The sequence below is a fragment of the Haliotis asinina genome, chromosome 15 (genome assembly GCF_037392515.1).
Source record: "Haliotis asinina isolate JCU_RB_2024 chromosome 15, JCU_Hal_asi_v2, whole genome shotgun sequence".
Taxonomy (NCBI): Eukaryota; Metazoa; Mollusca; class Gastropoda; order Lepetellida; family Haliotidae; genus Haliotis; species Haliotis asinina.
Genome location: NC_090294.1, coordinates 27,842,174 through 27,863,338, shown reverse-complemented (window position 1 = coordinate 27,863,338; position 21,165 = coordinate 27,842,174). Strand labels below are relative to the sequence as shown.

Sequence of the window (21,165 nt, the reverse complement as noted above, 5' to 3'; positions counted from 1 at the left end):
TGTTATCATTGTCAAACACTACAAATGTTTGAAAATATATTTATATGTGAATGGTATTGTTTCATGGCTTTGCTACATTTTTTTCAGGAATTCTACGGTTGTATGAAGGAATTCTCATTAACATGGACTTCATCCATCTTGCCCAGTTTCTCACAAAACTACCTGAGGACATATCCGCAGACAATTTGTTCCGCAATATAGACACAATACGTATGAACAGTGATAAAAAGAAATTTGCTCAAGTGTTGTCGATACACCGTGAGTCAAGAGAAGACTCGTCATGAGAGTAACTGTGGAGGAGAGTCTTCAGCAAATGTGATATTAACCGCTCCGCTGTCATTGCTGCCACCATCATCATCCTCACTGATGTCCGACCAGCATCTGAACAGTATCATCTGTACGCACCTCCACTCACGGGTGCATGTCGGAACAAGCCTGGGGCCCGATCCACAAAGCGTTCATAGTGCAACAGGTCGTAACTTTACGAACACTTTCTGTTAATGTCGGAACAAGTCTGGGTCTCGGTCCACAAAGCGTTCATAGCACGACGACATTCATAAGCTTATGGTAAATTATGTCATAACTTTATGAAGACTTTGTGGATTGGGACCCAGATCATCAGGGTGCGCTGGGCAGATACAGTTCAGCTTTTTTCTCTAGTCTTTATATGACAAGATATAAACAGATACTTCTTCAAAATATTCAGATGGTGAAGAAAAGCCAAAAGGAACAGACTTTCAATTAAAGTGCCATTCATTAATACCCATCATTTCTACATGTGCTGAAATTTTATTCAGGCAGAAAGGTTCTTTACTTGTGTGATATTGTCCGATTGTGTTTTTATCATTCTGAAACAATGAAACAATCATGGTATTGAGATTTTTCAAGGGTTTGATGTCAGGAGTGACTTGTATATTGATGTCAGTAAAGTATGGAAATAATTTATTGTATTTAAATATTTCATGGTTCCATTTGTAAAGTCTTGTTTTCGTTGATCGATAAACTGACCAATGAGATTTTGTTACAGATCTGTGTATATAAACTATCTGTGAAATGAAATTGTATGCCCTGTATTCTAAGTTGTCAGTGAAATGTTAAGTTAATGTTGACAGTTTGGGAATTGTGATTTGGTGATTGTCACAGAGGTTCATAGTAAGCAGCGACTTTCAGTAGTTCAGTATGTGGATAGCCTAATGATAATTGGATTGACTCATTAAGTGAGTACCTGCTTTTATTTCCCCATGGTAACGAAACCTCACTCATTCAGCCGTTAAAATTGGTGATGAAGAATAGGACTTTGTTCCAGTTTTGAATCAATTTTGAAAATACAAGAACCATTTTTGAAAATTTGCTACTGTGAAAATAGGAACAAAGGAAAAATATCATGTTCCAACAAGATGGTTCTATTAGGAAGATTGAAATATGACTTATTTATTGCAGTAGTTAAGCTTGATAAAGCAGGGCATTTTGAATAGGCTACTTTGAACTTTTGTGATGACCCCCATCTTGCCATGAGCTTTATGTGTGTTATAAAATCAGTCAGAAATGTAGATGTTCATTTTAATTTTTGCAGACTTTGAAATATTAAGACCTTCTGGGATAGTCTGGGATAAGACTTCATATTCTTATGTACATCAGATAATTGGAAGATAATATTTTCAGTTCCTAATTTGAAGTATTGGTAAGCATGTTTGTATTCACATTGTCCATTCACCTGTGAGTGCAGGAACACCTGTGATAACACAGACAACTGTGTATCCATGGATATTCAAGATTGCAATGCAAGAATTGCTCACTAATATTATTTCTTTCTAACTGTAGAACATTCCAACTTTTGGGGAAAATAACCTTTCATAGGATTTTGTACCTGAGGTACAGATGGTGGACATTAAAACATGCAGTGTGAATGAAATATACAAGAGGAGTGTGGATAAGTATGTGATAACTTTTTTCTCTTATGAAAATAATATAGGTAAAAACTACCAAAATGTTTGAGCTCTATCTCAATCTGTGTGTGACTTTTCTGAACTCGTTTGCACAAAGTGTTTAGCATTAAAAGGAATACATTTGCTATGGATGTTTACACCAAACCTGTTCTTGGAACAGTTATTTTGGACAGGATACAGTGTTCTCAGCAGCAGAACCTGAAAGTGACACACCTGGAAACAGCTGTGAGATCTGCTTCCCTGTGCTTAAGATGACATCTATAATCTTAGATATGAAAAACTTGCCTTAAAAGTACAGAATATCAACACTGTGAATGATGCAGTACTTAGAAATAAAAGCACCTTGGACCTGTCTTGGAAATGTAAGTGTGATTATTGAAATAACCAGTGCAGATGTATTTGGAACTTCATGGTCTCTGTGTGTAAAGCTTATGCATTAAACATTGTAGCCAAGCCCATGGCTAAAACCCTTGGCAGCTGAAAATTCTGAAAGTTAGATATATATGTAAATTACGTTTTGATACCACTTGTTCACTGAAAGTGTGGTTGCGTATTCACTCAGTCTCCTAAAATCTGTTCATTTCATCTCCTGGATGTTGCCGAACTCATGTATGATGTTGTCTAACTTGGTCTAGGTTTCTGCATAACTTCTTTTAGGAGACAACTTACAGCAAGGAGCTAACTTGTTAAAGGTTTTTCATGATGTACACCATTGGAATGTCCGGAATGGATACAGTATCAAAGATAGTCATATCATGTTTGCAAGAATTCATTTTCTGTTTACAAGTATTGTGTCATTTACTGACATGTTCATTTCAATTGTTGTCCGATGAACCGAAAGCAAACTATTGTCCATCTGAACCCACTTGTTATAAGCTGGCAATGCAAATAGTTATATTTTTGTACCTGTTGATTTTAATGTAGTGAGCAAATGTTATTTTAGAACTGGACAATGTCAGTTCTTTAAAGCTTCATTGTTCCTTAAAATGGAAATCTTGTGTGCATATGAATAGACAGTCTTCAGTCAGCATATCTAACATAAATTTTAATCAGATTCATCTACACAAGTTACACTTCGTCTTTACCTTTCTGTAAAGAGTGATGTTGTTCTTATATTTATTGTCTCTTATATGACTATGAACAAGACTCTCCTGAATTCCGTAGAGCATGTTAACAATTCCATGGTAAATTTAAGTAATTTCTGCAGCCCATTTTTCAAAATTCTGCTAAAAATTCTGCAGTAAACTTGAGAAAACAACAAAAATGATCAAGAATTTCAATGTTTATTTAAAAAAATACAAAACTGTAACTGTTTTGGAGCTCCATAACTTTCAAGCTACAGCTGGCAGCCCATTTTTTCTTGCCAGATATTTAGATAGATACTAGTAGTCTGAAAGAGTAATCTTACAAGTCAGATCAGGAATGGCGTTACCCATTCAACTTTCAAAATAAGTAAATTCCACAGCAGAAAAATGGCAAATTCTGACAAAAGTATTTTTCTGCTATTTATTCTGCAAATGGACTGACATACTGTTCATTATTGGCAGCCAGTATTTTGTTAAATTTTCTCTCCTCTGAATGGTACATTCTTAACCTTTTTTCACCGGGGCAACACAACTTGAACTTATCAGTTTATACTTATAATTGTGGAAGTTCGGGTGAAGAGTGACCGAGAACACTGACCCTCATAATGAAGCATACAACCTGTTACAAAGGATAACAAGTTCTTGTTTATTTCAATACATGTTTATTTTAAAAAAACAGAAGCAAAAACACATTACAAGAAGTCAAGAAATACGTAGTAGGTTTGTTTTATGTCCATACAGTGAGTTTATGTCCAGCTGTTAGTAAGTGACCTTTAAGCCTGCGTCATTGATTGTCCTGTATGTGTTTGACCTACTGACCAACTGCTGGTCATAACTGCATCATTGACCATCCTTTCCTGTTGATGCTATTCCTTGTTCATGATATTCAGTGGCATGGCCATTAATAACTGATGTTAAAACGCCCATTTGTGCTCTCTCTCTGTTGTGTTTTACATCACTGAAACTAGTACAATCATTCCTAAGGTCTCTTTGCAGATTATTTTTAACTTCAGTCTTTTAACTTCCTATGTAGCCTTGTATTGTTCTGAGGGAATATCCCTTCATGCTGATTACAGGGTAGACACTAAGTCCCATCCCAGGAGTGGTGGGGTAGCCTAGTGGTTAAAGCGTTTGCTTGTAGTGTCCAAGACAAAAGTTCTATTCCTCACATGGGCACAATGTGTGAAACCCATTCCATGTGTGCCCACTATGATATTGCTAGGATATTGTAAAGAACGGTTGAAAACTCATTCACTCACTCACTCACTCCACAATCCCCACTATCCTCACCCCAGCAGCCCACTGTCCTCACTCCACCAGCCCCACTATCCTCGTTCCATCATCCCACTATCCTCACTCCACCATCCCTACTATCCTTACTCCATCATCCCACCATCCTCATGACACTATCCCCACTATCCCCACTCCATCCCAGCTGTCATCACTCCACCATCCCAACAATCTTCACTCTTCACTTCTTTGTCACATGTTTTTAAGGTTGTCCTCAGAGTGAGTCTTGGGTTCATACTGGAGATTAGGAGTACTCTCAAGAGTCATCTTGTTTAGGTGGTTCTTATGTGTACCTGTGAATGACGTATTGGTACCCCTTTTAAGTGTCCTAAAATGCCAAAACTGTAAATCATGAAATTTTTGCAAGCATGATATTTTTGCGAAAATTGCGAATGGCTTGAGCTTGCAAAAATATCATGACGCAATTTGCTGGTAGAATGCAATGAATAATCAGCAAACAACCTGTCCTATCTTCGCTTTATTATTGACCAGTTCATATAATTAACAATAGATCTAGACAATACACATATTAAGCAATGACAACAACGCAAAGAATGACTAATTACTAGCATTACTTGTACTCATGTGTCACATGTCAAACAATGGATACCTGAACAAAAGTCACTCAATCAGTACGTCCAGTTGTCCAGACAGGTGTCATCCACGCAACACACATTTCTTGGAGACTGTTTGAAAGGCCGAGACCATCCAACGGGCGTGGATAGATTTCATGACACTTACCTGGAGATCAAAAGCTTCGCCGACACTGACTAAACTGGCCCTTTGTCAGTGCCAATTTATTAGAGTCATTCCATTTAATTTAATCCCTTTGAACTGTTTTAAGCTTATCTGGCCTATGCAGCAAGTGTTGTTTTTAGGAAAACATCACTGATTGCATACATGCGGAAGTACTCCACTGAATGGTGTTTACTATTAACGGCAAACTTTGATATGTGACTGGATTTACTCCACATAAAACTATCAGATGCAAGTAGGCTTTGAAACTGTCAAACTAAACTATGTTTTCAGAATTAGGCAAGTCGCAAAAATATCGTGACGTAAAAAGGTCTGTTGGTCGCCACTCACAAAATTATCATGACACAAACATTTCGTGATTTACAGTATATGAGAGGCTATTTCGTGTACACAAAAGGAGAGGTACAACCTACCACAAGATATCTGATTGTGTACCTGTAATATGCTCAAACAAATTTGATTCCTACTTTAGTTTCTATATTCTTGCAGCACAATTTTCTTCCATTTCATTCCAACATCTAATCTCTATCTTACTATCAGTGTATGCAACTTTTAAGAAGCCACACATGGGAATAATAGGAAGAGGTCACTTTATCCTTACTATCACAGCACAGCTCTTGGTAAGGACAATCTTTGGCTTTAATTATTTCTGGGTTTCTTGCTCACACTTGCAGAGATGAACAATGTCATCCTTCTATACCAACTTATAGTAGTGTTGTAGTCACATGTTAACTGATTTATTATGGACATGAATTTTGTAAGGCTTTTTCAGATTGAAGTATCTTGTAAGATTTGTCTTTCACTTGAAGCCTGCTACAATATACAACTGTTACATTGATGTTTACAGTAACACTAGCATTTGGTATGGTTTGCATCACTTTATGTTTTAACATGTGCCGTTACATGTTTGTTCATAGTATCAATGTTTAGTCTATGCAGGAAACATCATTGATAAGCCTTTGCTCATTGAAACAAAAAAGTCATGGAAATATTGTAATTTGCCTGATTTAGTTTATTCATGAACCCATAGTTCAGCTCAATACATATGTTTTTTATAATAAAATCATGTGCCTATATATATTAGAAACAATTTCATGCAGATGTTTTAAGTTTTTAATGCCAATTTTAGATGTCATGGTTTTCCAGTGATATTTTGTGTTTGTGCTCAAATCAAAGTTAGCAACAGATACTCATATTTACCTTCATCACCTTGTACCTAATTATTGGGTCCTTGTTTTAATGACTTTACTGTTTAAAGTACTCTCTGAGTCTGGTAAATATTTGTACACAAGTTTTTAATTTCATCTAAATACAAGAAACATTGTCTTATTCAAAAACAAATGGAATGTTTAAGGATAGGTGAAGGGTTATATGTAATATTTATCTAATATATGGGGGTCTGGAAGTTGTTTGAAAAAATAAGCATTCAAGCACTTATAGTCAATATGGTACTTACGGTATGTGAGAATGCCAGAATTTAGTAACAAATTCAGTCTGTAATTGATTATTGACATACACATATTAATATTTTTATCATTGACATTAAGAAACTGCATATTGAAATACTTGTTATTGGAAAGAAATCATGAGTAAAGTTATGATAATACTACCTACCTTTGAGATTTTGTCACAAGGTGTCATTATTGAAGGTCAACACTATGTATCATTTATGTATCATTGTACATATTCTACTTGATGGCAACCAAATCGTTTCTTCACCTTGTATATAGCTGTTGTACAAAGGTATTTCTTGTATATAGCTTCAAGTTTTGTACATAAGACTAGTGATAAAATAAAGTATACATATGCATTGCAAGTGAAAACAGTTGCTTCTTGTTTGTTTTCATTGTTCAATGTTTTGTTTCTTTTGTTTGTTTGTTTGTATTTAATGCCGTACCCAGCAATATTTTAGCTAAATGGCAGCGGTGTGTAAATATCCAAGTCTGGACTATACAATCCAGTGGTCAACAGCATGAGCATCAATCTCCACAAGTGGGATATGACACTTTTCAACAACGTCAGTCAGTCTGACCACCTGATCCCGTTTCTTGCTTCTTAAGTTCCTGAAGACCAGTTCTAACACAGATCATCATAGGTTTCCCTCCAAATAGACATTATAATGAAAGGAAATGACAGTTAAATTCATATATATTTATTTCTGGTACTGAAAGGCCACAGGCCTGTAGTACAACACATTTAAAAAAATCAATATTTACAGGCACATGTGATATACATAAAGAAAGGGAAATAATCAGCTGTAGCTTACAATGTGTTTTGACATATATTTTGTCCTATACAACATAGCATAGTGGGTAAACATGGACAAGTTTTGCAGAATAGTATGGTTTGTGTTATTCAACAATGCAAAGAATTTATAGAGGTTTGGATGGACTTGATAATATTTCTTAATATACAACTTTCTGGTGTAATTATATGCTGGGCAAATTAAAAGAAAATGACATTCATCTTCTATTTGGTTAAGATCACATAGCTTGCAAGTTCTGTTTTCTTTTTTGACATTTTTAAATCTTCCACTTTCGATAAGTAAATCATGTGAAGAACATCTCAGTCTACTTAACGCTATCCTATACTTTTTTACGTTTAGAAACGAAAGATACGTTTCGGCGACAAAAGTACATTTAAACATCTTATAATACAAACATTTACTGGAAAGGGGCATCTTTTCAGACCATTCCTGTAAATAGATATCTTTTAGTCTTTGTGTTAGTTCTGAAATAAACTTGCCCTCAGAATCAACACACTGATTGTCCCATGCAAAACCAAACCCTTTCGAAAATAGAAAAGTTCTAACAGAAGAAACCCAGTTTGTATGTCGATTTTTGTCGAATAGCATCATCATATTGTAACATTTCTTTGGTAGCCTATAAGACGGCATCTTCAGTATATTTTAACCAGTATTTTATAACTCTGATATTTGTAAATATGTGTATCGGGTATATACCACATTCCCCATACACCATTGCATTCATCGTATTGGGTTTAACCCCAAGAAATCTTTTACATGCTTTCAACTGAACTCGTTCAATATCACTGTCATAATTCAAACCCCATATTTCGGCTCCATACAATAAAATTGGCTTATTTTTGGCATCAAATATTTTGAAGTATGAACTTATTTTTATGTCAGTTTAAGTACATTTAATTGTACCTATCATGACCTTTTGTGCTTGCAAGCAAGCGTAATTAACATGAGCTGTCCAGGATAAACAATTACTAAAGAACATTCCCAAATATTTGTACGAACTAATGCATTCTAATTCTTTATCTTTATACAACCATTTCTCGGTTTTTGACAAACGTCCCCCCTTTTTAAAGACTATTACTTTCGTACGAAAGTAATAAACCGAAATGACAGTTACATGTGTTAGATATTACTGGTGCATATTGACAGTGGAAGGAACCTGAATCTTACAACTGAAGTTTAAAGTAATAAACCGAAATGACAGTTACATGTGTTACATATTACTGGTGCATATTGACAGTGGAAGGAACCTGAATCTTACAACTGAAGTTTAAAGTAATAAACCGAAATGACAGTTACATGTGTTAGATATTACTGGTGCATATTGACAGTGGAAGGAACCTGAATCTTACAACTGAAGTTTAAAGTAATAAACCGAAATGACAGTTACATGTGTGACATATTACTGGTGCATATTGACAGTGGAAGGAACCTGAATCTTACAACTGAAGTTTAAAGTAATAAACCGAAATGACAGTTACATGTGTTACATATTACTGGTGCATATTGACAGTGGAAGGAACCTGAATCTTACAACTGAAGTTTAAAGTAATAAACCGAAATGACAGTTACATGTGTTACATATTACTGGTGCATATTGACAGTGGAAGGAACCTGAATCTTACAACTGAAGTTTAAAGTAATAAACCGAAATGACAGTTACATGTGTGACATATTACTGGTGCATATTGACAGTGGAAGGAACCTGAATCTTACAACTGAAGTTTAAAGTAATAAACCGAAATGACAGTTACATGTGTTACATATTACTGGTGCATATTGACAGTGGAAGGAACCTGAATCTTACAACTGAAGTTTAAAGTAATAAACCGAAATGACAGTTACATGTGTTACATATTACTGGTGCATATTGACAGTGGAAGGAACCTGAATCTTACAACTGAAGTTTAAAGTAATAAACCGAAATGACAGTTACATGTGTTACATATTACTGGTGCATATTGACAGTGGAAGGAACCTGAATCTTACAACTGAAGTTTAAAGTAATAAACCGAAATGACAGTTACATGTGTGACATATTACTGGTGCATATTGACAGTGGAAGGAACCTGAATCTTACAACTGAAGTTTAAAGTAATAAACCGAAATGACAGTTACATGTGTTACATATTACTGGTGCATATTGACAGTGGAAGGAACCTGAATCTTACAACTGAAGTTTAAAGAACGTCTCACAATTACATATGGTGTGAACCAAAATCCACATGGCACTGATACATGGCAGGCATATGGTATATATGCAGCCTTCCAAATCATAACTTCATGTTATTCAACAGAGAGACGTGGCATGGATCTGATCACAAATGCATGTAGCATGTATTAGGAATTTTTTGTGGCATATGCCTCTGGCAAATATAAATGGCATGTCTTAGAAAAGAAAATTGTGGCATGTATGTGACAAATGCATCTGGCATGTATGTGACATTGATATGGCATACATAAGGCAAATGCATATCACATGCATCTTAAAATGCACATGATATACATCTGAATAATACATATGACATGCTTCTAACTAATACATGTGGCATGCCTCTGACAATACACGTTGAATACCTCTGGCTAATACCTATGGCATGCATCTGACAAAATATGTGGCATGTTTCAGACAATACATATGGAATACCTCTGGCTAATACCTATGGCATGCATCGGACAAAGCATGTGGCATGTTTCAGACAATACATATGGAATACCTCTGGCTAATACCTATGGCATGCATCTGATAAAATATGTGGCATGTTTCAGACAATACATATGGAATACCTCTGGCTAATACCTATGGCATGCATCTGACAAAATATGTGACATGTTTCAGACAATACATATGGAATACCTCTGGCTAATACCTATGGCATGCATCGGACAAAGCATGTGGCATGTTTCAGACAATACATATGGAATACCTCTGGCTAATACCTATGGCATGCATCGGACAAAATATGTGACATGTTTCAGACAATACATATGGAATACCTCAGGCTAATACCTATGGCATGCATCGGACAAAACATGTGGCATGTTTCAGACAATACATATGGAATACCTCTGGCTAATACCTATGGCATGCATCTGACAAAACATGTGGCATGTTTCAGACAATACACATGGAATACCTCTGGCTAATACCTATGGCATGCATCGGACAAAACATGTGGCATGTTTCGGACAATACATATGGAATACCTCTGGCTAATACCTATGGCATGCATCGGACAAAACATGTGGCATGTTTCGGACAATACATATGGAATACCTCTGGCTAATACATGTTACATGCATGAAAGCATGACACGCTTATGGACAACATCTTTTTTATTCTTTACATGAGGTCCCAGAGCTAATTCTTGCTCCTGCGGGTGAATGTTGCATGAATCTGACAAATGTTTATGATATACATTTGATAAATACATATGAGATGCATCTGACAAACCTATGCATTTGACATACAGTTGGTGTTTTTACAGAATTATATATTTGTACACACACATATAAACATTTAACACAGACACTATTTCAAGTAGTTTAAGAATTAATAGAAATATTAATCAACTGTGTGATATAAACCACAGTTTGAGAGACTGATTTGACTTAGAATGTACTTCTGTCGCCAACACCCGTCCCTTTCTGTAAACAAGTCGTGTTATCCCGGGGCAAGCTGAAAAGTTTATCACTCAGAAGTCACTGGTTTTCCCCTCGCTAAAAATACTCACTCTTCTGATTGGTTTATCGTGTCTACTATCACTTTCGATTCTGGAAGCTGATCCACCTATATGTTATATTCACAAAGACCGGAGGGGTGGTAGAGCACCGTTTACCCATTTCTAGTGTCAAGGACACATTTTCCTTCCTACTGGATATGCCAGAAAAGGTAACGTCCCACAGATTTTCGTTGCAAAGAAATTTGTGTTTATTTACACAATGGACTCACGTCAGTGATCAATGCTCAATATTAAGACCCTAATTGCGCAGAAATAACAACATGTATTTCATAACTGCTTAGCTGAATGTAAATCATTTGCAAAATATGTGACCAATAAACCAGAGACCTCGAGACATATGCGTAATGGCATATATAGAGATATACGTCTATTGGCGTCTTCCTTTGTTGAAATAGGAAATTATTACAGCAAAGTACCACTTACATTTAATAGAAGAAAACATTAAAACCAATCTATGACGAATGTGTTATGTGAATAATATACTTCAGGTTCTTGGAGACAACTATATATAATGGTACGTGTATGAACACACACATTTGCAAATGGCGATAGTTCCTACTTTCGTTTTTAAAATAATGCCACTAAAGTTCAGTGGTAATGCATATATCGGTTTTACATTTATATGATATTCAATTTAGGTTTGTTACTTTTTTATAGTTGAGAAAAGGCTTGTTGTAAACCACTTGTCAGTGGCAAAGTCGGGGTCATGAAATGCAATAATTGTGTCGCGTCCTTATTCTTCTTGCACAAAATGAACCATATATCGTTTTGCAGTTTTATGATCATGAGTAAGTGTCACTGATAGGATATATGACTAAATATAGAATGCTGTGTCAGTCTGGCTATGGGTTGTTTACCCTCTGAAAGAAAACTAGAGGCTATACACTTTGTACTCGATCATGTGTCATTCAAGGGAAGTAACGCGCACTGTGTACGTTCGCGATATGCCTGTCGTTTAATGCTTTGATCACAATGCAGTCATTAGCCAATATTATGGGCATATTCAGGCTTTACCTCGGCATATTCAGGGGTAATCTAGGCATATCCAGTGGTTGTGGAGGCATATTCAAGGGTTATCTCTCTGTCAACTGTCCGTGGTTTGTTTATGGCAAGACGAATGTTTTCATTGCTAGTGTACGTACATTGCACACCATGGGAGATAATCCAGACTGATTGTTCACTGGTGTTGATGTTTTCAATTTCCTTTCTCAAAACATTCCGACTGAGACGTTAGAACATATAAGAATATTTTACACTGAGTTTCATTGATTCTATATCTTGAGTCTTTTAAACTCCTGATACATAGGGTTCATTATGTGTACATTTTGATACTTTTTATCTTCATCCGTGGACTTTATTATAGCGGTGATACCAGCGATATTCTTTTCAGTTGTGTGTACAGTTTCATACTTTATCATCACCTGTGGAATATATCATAGTTTGCATACACCAGGGACATTCTATTCATTGTGTGGACATTTTCATACTTTCATTTTCATCTGTGGAATATATTATAGTTTGTATACACCAAGACATGTTGTTCATTATGTGTACATTTTCATACTTTTATCGTCATCTGTGGAATGTATTATAGTTTGTATACACCAAGACATGTTGTTCATTATGTGTACATTTTCATACTTTTATCGTCATCTGTGGAATGTATTATAGTTTGTATACACCAAGACATGTTGTTCATTATGTGTACATTTTCATACTTTTATCGTCATCTGTGGAATGTATTATAGTTTGTATACACCAAGACATGTTGTTCATTATGTGTACATTTTCATACTTTTATCGTCATCTGTGGAATGTATTATAGTTTGTATACACCAGAGACATTCTTTTCATTATGTGTACATTTTCATACTTTTATCGTCATCTGTGGAATATATTATAGTTTGTATACACCAGAGACATGTTGTTCATTATGTGTACATTTTCATACTTTTTTCGTCATCTGTGGAATATATTATAGTTTGTATACACCAAGACATGTTGTTCATTATGTGTACATTTTCATACTTTCGTCGTCATCTGTGGAATGTATTATAGTTTGTATACACCAGAGACATTCTTTTCATTATGTGTACATTTGTATCTGTGGAATATATAATAGCGTGTATGTACCAGGGATATTCTGTTCACTGTGTGCAAATTTTCATACTTTCATTTTCATCCGTGGTATATATAGTTTGTATACACCAGGGACATATTGTTTATTGTGTGTACATTTTCATACTTTTATCTTCGTGTTAGTGACTTACGATCTCCTTAGTGTTTTGTTAAAGTGTTGCATCTGGAAATGATATAATTCTTTATTAACACTAATGTTTACTCGTCGAAATATAGAATATCGAAGCCACATCTATTACAACTATGACGCCTCTTCACAGTGCTTTATGTATTGAGATCAGTGGGATTGGAGTTAACAACTTGATATGTTTCATGCGACAATTAGTATAGATATCTGATATGGAATGAATGAATGAATGAATGAATTCTTCAACCCCTGATTAATGTTTTTGTCTGATACGATATGGTTGAAATGTGTCCCCATTAGACGCCCAGTTGTTTTCATTCGTTGGCAAGATAATTTGATCGGTTGCAATTGAGTAAATACCGCTGACCTTTATTCATATTTTCTAAGGGGCAGTGTGGTAGCCTAGTGGTTAAAGTGTTCGCTCGTCACGCCGAATGACCGGGTTCGATGGGTACAATGTGTTAAGCCCATTTCTTGTGTCCCCCGCCGTGATATTGCTGGAATATTGCCAAAAGGGGCGTAAAACTAAACTCTCTCTCACTCATTCATCGGTCAAGATGATCAAAACTGGCATGCAAATTTCAGTGAAGCCATGCCATGAAGAAACATACTATATATACACGATTTACAGGAAGCCAGAGATGTCATATGGCTGGATTGTAAAGCAGTCCTGTCCAATGAGTTACCTCCCCTTGTTAGGGATTCCTTAACAACCAACGAAATGAATCGTTCTTTTTTGTTTGTTTTTTTCTTTTAACACGAATTGCTTCTGTCTCTGTAAATTTCCACGTAATGCAATGTCATTAGCCATTTTGAACTGAAGTGACAGAGATGTTTATTCAACTGACCGTTGTTTTAGTCAGCTATGTCTGGATCACAAAGCATGGGTCGCACATGTTGATTGTTGGGACTGTTGCTTTAGTCATCAGCCTCCGGATTACAAAGCATTGTTCTTTTAGTCTGTAATCCGTAATTGACGGAGTCCATATCATAAAGCACACTTTCGTAATAAATTTAGAACAATTTTGCTAGGACTTAGAGAGTAGTCGGACTACGAACTAACAGAGTAGTCGGATTACGAACAAACAGCCAGATTTGACAGATTCCACTCATTCATTGATTATCATACAACATATAAAATATGTTTCTACACCTGTCTTTAGCACCCGAAGAAGGGACAAGACGTAGCCAAGAAACATCATGTTATATAATAAAGAAGAAGTTGCCATTCATATATTCGTCTTACATATTCACTGATTTCTAAAGTCTTCTCAAGAGTGAGTGAGTGAGTTTAGTTTTACGCCGCACTTTTACACTCAACAATAGTCCAGGTATATGGCGGCTGTCTGTATATAATCGAGTCTTGAAGGGACAATCCAGTGATCAACAACATGAGCATCGATCTGCGCAATTGGGAACCGATGAAAATGTGTCAAGTCAGCGAGCCTGACCACCCGATCCCGTTAGTCGCCACTTACGACAAGCACCGTCGCCCTTTATGACAAGCATGGGTTGCTGAAGGCCTGTTCTACCCCGGTCTCTTCTCAAGAACCTCTTCAGGAAGGAAGGAAGGCTACTACTCTTCTTTACAAAAAACAAGATTTATGGATGTCAGTTTCTTAATTGTGAATATCACAAGGTCTGACCTGATGACGGAGCAAGCACTCACTCCGAAACGTCGTGTTATTCACAATGAATAAGTTGACATTCTACTTCTCAATGCCGTCCAAAGATTTGCTACGACTCTTGGTAAACTGCTTAAAACTTTCAAAGGTTGGCCTAATGTTGAACACCTACTCAGAGCTGTTCTTGTTACTAATCAGGATCTGTCCCTTATCATCAATGTTTTTCACGTCTACTACGACCACGACTCCTTTTGACAATGCTTAGGGATCAGAGGGATAGGAATTAAGTCATGCCAGTTGCTTAAATACCAGTTTCTCACGTCAAATCTCTATACATTGGGGACAGAACTACCACGGCATACAGTTTAGCAATCACTCTTGTGGTTACTCCTCACGCGCCTGTTAAGAGCAGGGTTAGAACAGGCCTTCAGCAACCCACGCTTGCCAAAAAAGGCGACTGTGCTAGTTGTAAGAGGCCACTAACGGGATCGAGAGGTCAGGGTTACTGACTTGGTGGACATATGTCATCGATTTCCAGTTAAGCAGATCAGTGCTCATGTTGTTGATCACTGAATTGCCTGGTCCAGACTCGATTATTTACAGACCTCCGCCGTAAAGATGGAGTATCGCTGACTGAGGCGTAAAACAAATTTCACTCACTACTCCTCACGCGGTCTCTTATGGCCTTACACAGTCGTGAATGCGTACACCATTAGAGATGGAGATACTGATTTTTTGTATAGAAATAGCTGGGTTTTTTCGTTTTTATGACAATCACAGATTTCGTGCATCCGTACGCTCAGTAATGGTATCCCAATATTGCGGAAATCTGTAAATGATCCACTCTGAACAAGACAATCCAGAGATCAATATCGATGGCCTGCATACATTAATATTACCTGTTTGAACTAATATTACAACATGCCAAATGTGAGATACATGAATTGTTATGATTGTTGCATTTATTTCATTACAGCCCAATGTTGTAGAAGATGGATTGTTCTGACGAATATGTGGATGAAGTATTATCCCCTGAGCCGACTGAAGAGGGTTCTAATGGTAAAACAGAAACGACATATCAATATAAGAAAGAACAGGACGCTCACAGTAGCCTAGAAAGGCAACCCGAGCCAAACGATGACCAGGTTCCTGGTTCACAAATCGATGTTCAAAGTGGTAACCAAACACGGGGAACAGGATCAGAAATTAATACTGATCTGTCTGCTGTGACACGCAACGATACACTGGATATAGAAAACCACAGGGTTCCTCCTAATAGCAAAGATAAGGATTCAATTTCACAACAGCCTAAGGCTGTAAAAGTACTTGAAGACGTCTCATCGTTCCATAATGACAGCGGGGAGGCACGTCCACACTTGGAGACAGATTTGGGCGATAGTTCCCTTGAAAGTTGGGTCGATATCAGCAGGACTGACATGTCACTTGGGCACATGGGTGGAGACGGTTTTCAAGATTTGGATATTAGAAGTGAAGTTACATTCACAGATAAAAGAAGTGACAGAATAATCCCAGGTGGGAATGTCAACGAAGAAGCAATCAGTTACCAGAGGTCCACAAATACAGATGCCCATAGTGACAGCGAAGGAGATAGTTCCGGCAGCCATGACGATAGCGATGCTGATCTGGACTCTCATCAGGGAGAGACGTACACAAAGGACGGTACAGATGAACCCCACAAGTATGATGACAGTCATGCTGAATTGTTTGGATCCCCGAAACCATTGGCCACTCCTCAGAGAGAGGCCAACACAGACAACAGTACAAACCAACCAGTGAGGTCCCGCAAGAATGACGACAATGACGCTGAATTGTTTGGATCCTCGAATCCATTGGTCACTCCTCAGAGAGAGACCAACACAGACGACAGTATAAATGAACCAGTGAGATCCCACAAGAATGACGACAATGATGCTGAATTGTTTGGATCCTCGAATCCATTGGCCACTCCTCAGAGAGAGACCAACACAGACGACAGTATAAATGAACCAGTGAGGCCCCTCAAGTATGATGACAATGATGCTGAATTGTTTGGATCTCCGAATCCATTGGTCACTCCTCAGAAAGAGGCCAACACAGACGACGATACAAATAAACCAACGATATCCCTCAAGAATGATGACAGTGATGATGATTTGTATGGGCCTCATAATCCACTGGCCGGCTCAGAGAGGCAGACGAACACAGATACCAATACAAATGAACCAGATTATTACCACAAGCATGTTGACAATGATAATGACTCATATGGGCTCAAAGGTCCACTGCACAGTCCTCAAAGAGAGGCAGGCTCAGATGCCTTTGAGAATAACCAAGATCGTCCTTCCAAAAATGATAATAATAACTACAGTCATGTATCCTCGAATCCCGATAAGGAGGAAGAATGTAACAAGGCAGATATTGAATGTGATGACAGCTTCGGACAGAATTATGGAACATCTAACAATCCAATACATCCACCATTACATGTTCCCGACACTGATGCTGAAAGTCATGTACGTGAACGTCACGATGTAGGACCTCAAAACCGTTTTGAGCCACCGCACCAGAATGTTTATGAAAGCCAAGAAGATGAAAAAGAGGAATGGTATATGGCTGAAGAAGAACTTCCGGAACAGACACCACATACACATTTTCAGCACACGCATGATGCTGTTCAGTATGAACAGGGCAAAAGAAACTATGAAGTACCCCCAGGTGGGCCACCTGGATTATCACAACAGTCTGGGTACATTCCACGGCAACGAATGTATGAATTTCAAAATGATCCTTCAACTGCTCCTTACCAGCGAACCAATACTGGTCCAGTGCCGCCTGAACTACAAGGTCAGTACCAACATGGCAACATCCCTTCACAGTGTTGCCAAGGTCAAGCAAATGTCCAGTCCGATGTCCCTTCAGTAGGAAATATGTATAGCTACCCTGATGTGCATTCAAACGTACAAGGACATCAGAACGAAGCTGGATATGGACCAGGAAAGTTTCCTGGAACTCATGATGCGGGTTATCAAATTCACAGGTTTCCTCATATGCAAAACCCACCGTATGAATATCCTCTCCAGGCAAGGCACCAACGACCAATCATTGACCCAAACACGGGATACCCTACACAACCACCCCCGCCATATGGGGCTCCTAATCCAGCTGACTTGGAGGGTTATCCGCAGTACTATGGCCAACCATCTTGTATGTTTCCTCCACCTCAACAGCTACATAATCAACAACAGCATCAAGAACATTACAGACAACATCAACCGTTCCTACGACAACAGCAGCCGCAGCAGTCGTTCACTAGCCAACAACACGCTCTGCAACCTGGCCCCGCTGCTCAACAGGATGACTGTATGAATGAACACTCAAATGATAAGAAGCAAAAAGGTACTAGTATTTCCTCGTCCAGTGTAATGAAGTAAATCGAAATAAATGATTTTGACCCATGAAAGTAAGTTATATTAATCAAAATGAATTCTACCAAAAGGATTTATATAACGGAGTATATACCTGTAATATCTTACAAAATATCAGCTCTGCCATTAATTTGTTCAGTATGTCGTTATGATATTATTTCAGTAAACTTTTAATATAATTTCGACAACTTCCCGTTATGGATAAACGTGAATGCTTAGCACTACTTGGCAGTGACTAAACGAATGAATGAAAGCGAGTTGAAAACAATACAATGCTATTTTATCTATAGGAGTTTTACTGTTTTTTTCTCTTAATCTTTCAGAGCCTCTCAAGACCATCCTTGTTGAAGGAACTGATCCAGATTTGACAGATGATATCCTGGAGATGTACTTCGAAAGCAAGCGATCGGGAGGAGGGGAAATTCAAGGCCAGATTAAGAGGGACAAGGAGAAGAATGCAGCTTACATCACTTACGAGAGTGAGGAAGGTAATGATGTAATAATTTTTTTTATATTTCGTATATTTTTAAACACATTTTACATAACAGGCAGGAATATTGCGAGACAATTTATTTTCCCAAACCCAAAATAATGTACCCATTGCGATGGCATATTTCAGTATATGACTGAAGAACAACTACCTTACGAAATTAACATTGTTGGCTTCGAAACACTGACAACTTGGGAATTGAAGAAAATATATCAACATTCTAAAATAATTCCAGTTTTGTCACTCCTTTCGCCAAAGGTGTGTAATACTGTCAGTTTGATCTTTGCTAAACTCGACATTGTGGGAGTTTAAATTCATCAATACATTACATGAAAAACATGTTTTAAATGACCCAAGTATTTGTACCTGTTTCACTGAACTGCTCAATCGTTCATGTCGTCGCTCCTTATTTACTTACTTTGCATGATTGTTTAAATAATTTATATACTTCAGTTCGACAAGTGATGGCAGTGACGTCTATCTTCACTGCTTGATGTCATTAAAAAGTCTTCTTGAAATTCTTACTGACATTGAAAGTCCATTTCATTCCCAAGTTCATACACTCAGAATATGCGTCATGTTCCTATAATATGTATGGCTAGTTAAAGTCACTCACTGAGGATTATTTTTCGGGAGTGGTATATGTGATAATACTTTCTTACATCAAATATTGACTTATCATACATATGTCATATCAGGTTGATTTTCCCTTGAAAGCCAGTCGACGTTGCCCTCTCCTCTTCTGTTATTTGGACACTGATAAAACTGAGCATTGTTTAGTTGCAAGGCGAGTAGCCGAGAGGAAGGACCACGTATGCAGTCGTCGCATTCTGATGGTGTCTCTGTACAATCCTGACGAGGTTCCTTCTGAGTTGGACAACAACACCATAGCAGTAACAGGGTTCCCGCCAACGATGACTAAAGACACTCTGGAGATGTACTTTGAAAACAAGCGCTCGCGAGGAGGGAGCATCAGCGAAGCGTGGTTTTCACCGAAGAAGGATGTGTTGTACATCAAATATGAGAAGGAAGGAGGTATGTAGCTGATGTCTGTAACTGTCCAGTGTCGAGTTTTGGGGATCGGGCATATTTTCAATTTACGGATCAAATAAAACAGGATACAGAATACCCGTTTTAGCCTTGAATTGTGTGAAGAAAATCCAAATTCTAGTGAAAGTCGTGTACAAACTGTTGTACATATGTCAATGAAAATTCTTGACGTTAGAAATCTGACACAACGTGTTGTTTAACGCCAATCATAGCAATGTTCCAGCTATATATGATGGCGTATTGTAACACAAATGGGATTTGTTCACAGATTTATGGGTTTCTTATAGAAGCACCGGCAGTGGGGTACCTTGTGGTTAAAGCGTCCGTTTGCCACGACCTGGGCCGGGGTCGATTCGCGTGTGTGTACAATGTGTGAAGCCCATCTTTGGTGTCCCGCGCATTTATATTGTTGAAATATTGCTAAAAGCGGCGTAACTCTATTCACACACTATGGAAGCACATTCCCGACACACACCAAAAGTGTTTTAGACTTTGACGGTAAGAATTTGACAGCGTTAAACAGATGTAGGAAGTACAAATGGGACATGGAAGTACAAATCAAACCATGATGTGCTCCATCTGCTTCTTCTCCATTATAAAGTATTGCTCCTATTGCAATCACCCGTGATGGTCCGGGCTAGAACTGGTCTTCAGCACCCCATGCGACTAGTGGGATCAGGTGACCGGACTCTCTGACTTGGTCATCGTATCCCAATTGCGTAGATCGATGCTCATACTCTTGATCCCTGGATTGTCTCCAGCCATATTGGAATCGATGTCTTAAGTATTTACACCATTCGGTATGAATCTAAAAAAATAACATCAAATAGTTTGATGATGTCTAAAAGCCCCATTCTTAAAATGTCTCATTTGATCAAAAGGCGCTTCCTTCAAGGTGATGTTATAGACAAAGATGTTAAGGTGCCATGTTATAGGCTTTGATGTTATTTCTTTAATTTATGTTATTTTACAACTAGCTGCCCAGGACGTTGCAGCAAAGAAGGATCACAAGTTTGAAGATTGTCGTCTGATTGTGACACTCGAGGGTCCAAGGACAAAATCAAACTGGTCTCCGAAGGCTGTCGCAATCACAGGGATTGATGCAGAAGCCGATTGTGAAATGATACAGATGTACTTCGAATCCAAGAAAAGGTCCGGCGGTGGAGAGATTGAAAAGTACCAAAGAGAAAATGGTGTCATATACATCACATTCCATGAGCAAGAAG

General features: G+C 37.7%; 2 protein-coding genes across 4 annotated transcripts in view; both read left to right on the top strand.

The window, feature by feature from the left end:
• Positions 1-6,900, top strand: part of LOC137266126 (TBC1 domain family member 12-like) — a 79,299-nt gene extending 72,399 nt beyond the window's left edge. For all 3 annotated transcript variants that reach the window (XM_067801621.1, XM_067801622.1, XM_067801623.1), the window contains exon 12: positions 88-6,900. In XM_067801621.1, the coding sequence (XP_067657722.1) occupies positions 88-284 (197 nt within the window). In that variant the 3' untranslated portion in view covers positions 285-6,900. The remainder of the gene's footprint in view (positions 1-87) is intronic.
• Positions 6,901-11,098: 4,198 nt separating this feature from the next.
• LOC137266125 (protein mono-ADP-ribosyltransferase PARP14-like) overlaps positions 11,099-21,165 on the top strand; it is a 31,522-nt gene continuing 21,455 nt past the window's right edge. Inside the window, exons 1-5 of the mRNA XM_067801620.1 lie at positions 11,099-11,232; positions 15,951-18,370; positions 18,723-18,887; positions 19,670-19,924; positions 20,917-21,165. Coding sequence (XP_067657721.1) covers positions 15,967-18,370; positions 18,723-18,887; positions 19,670-19,924; positions 20,917-21,165 — 3,073 coding nt within the window. The 5' untranslated portion in view covers positions 11,099-11,232; positions 15,951-15,966. The remainder of the gene's footprint in view (positions 11,233-15,950; positions 18,371-18,722; positions 18,888-19,669; positions 19,925-20,916) is intronic.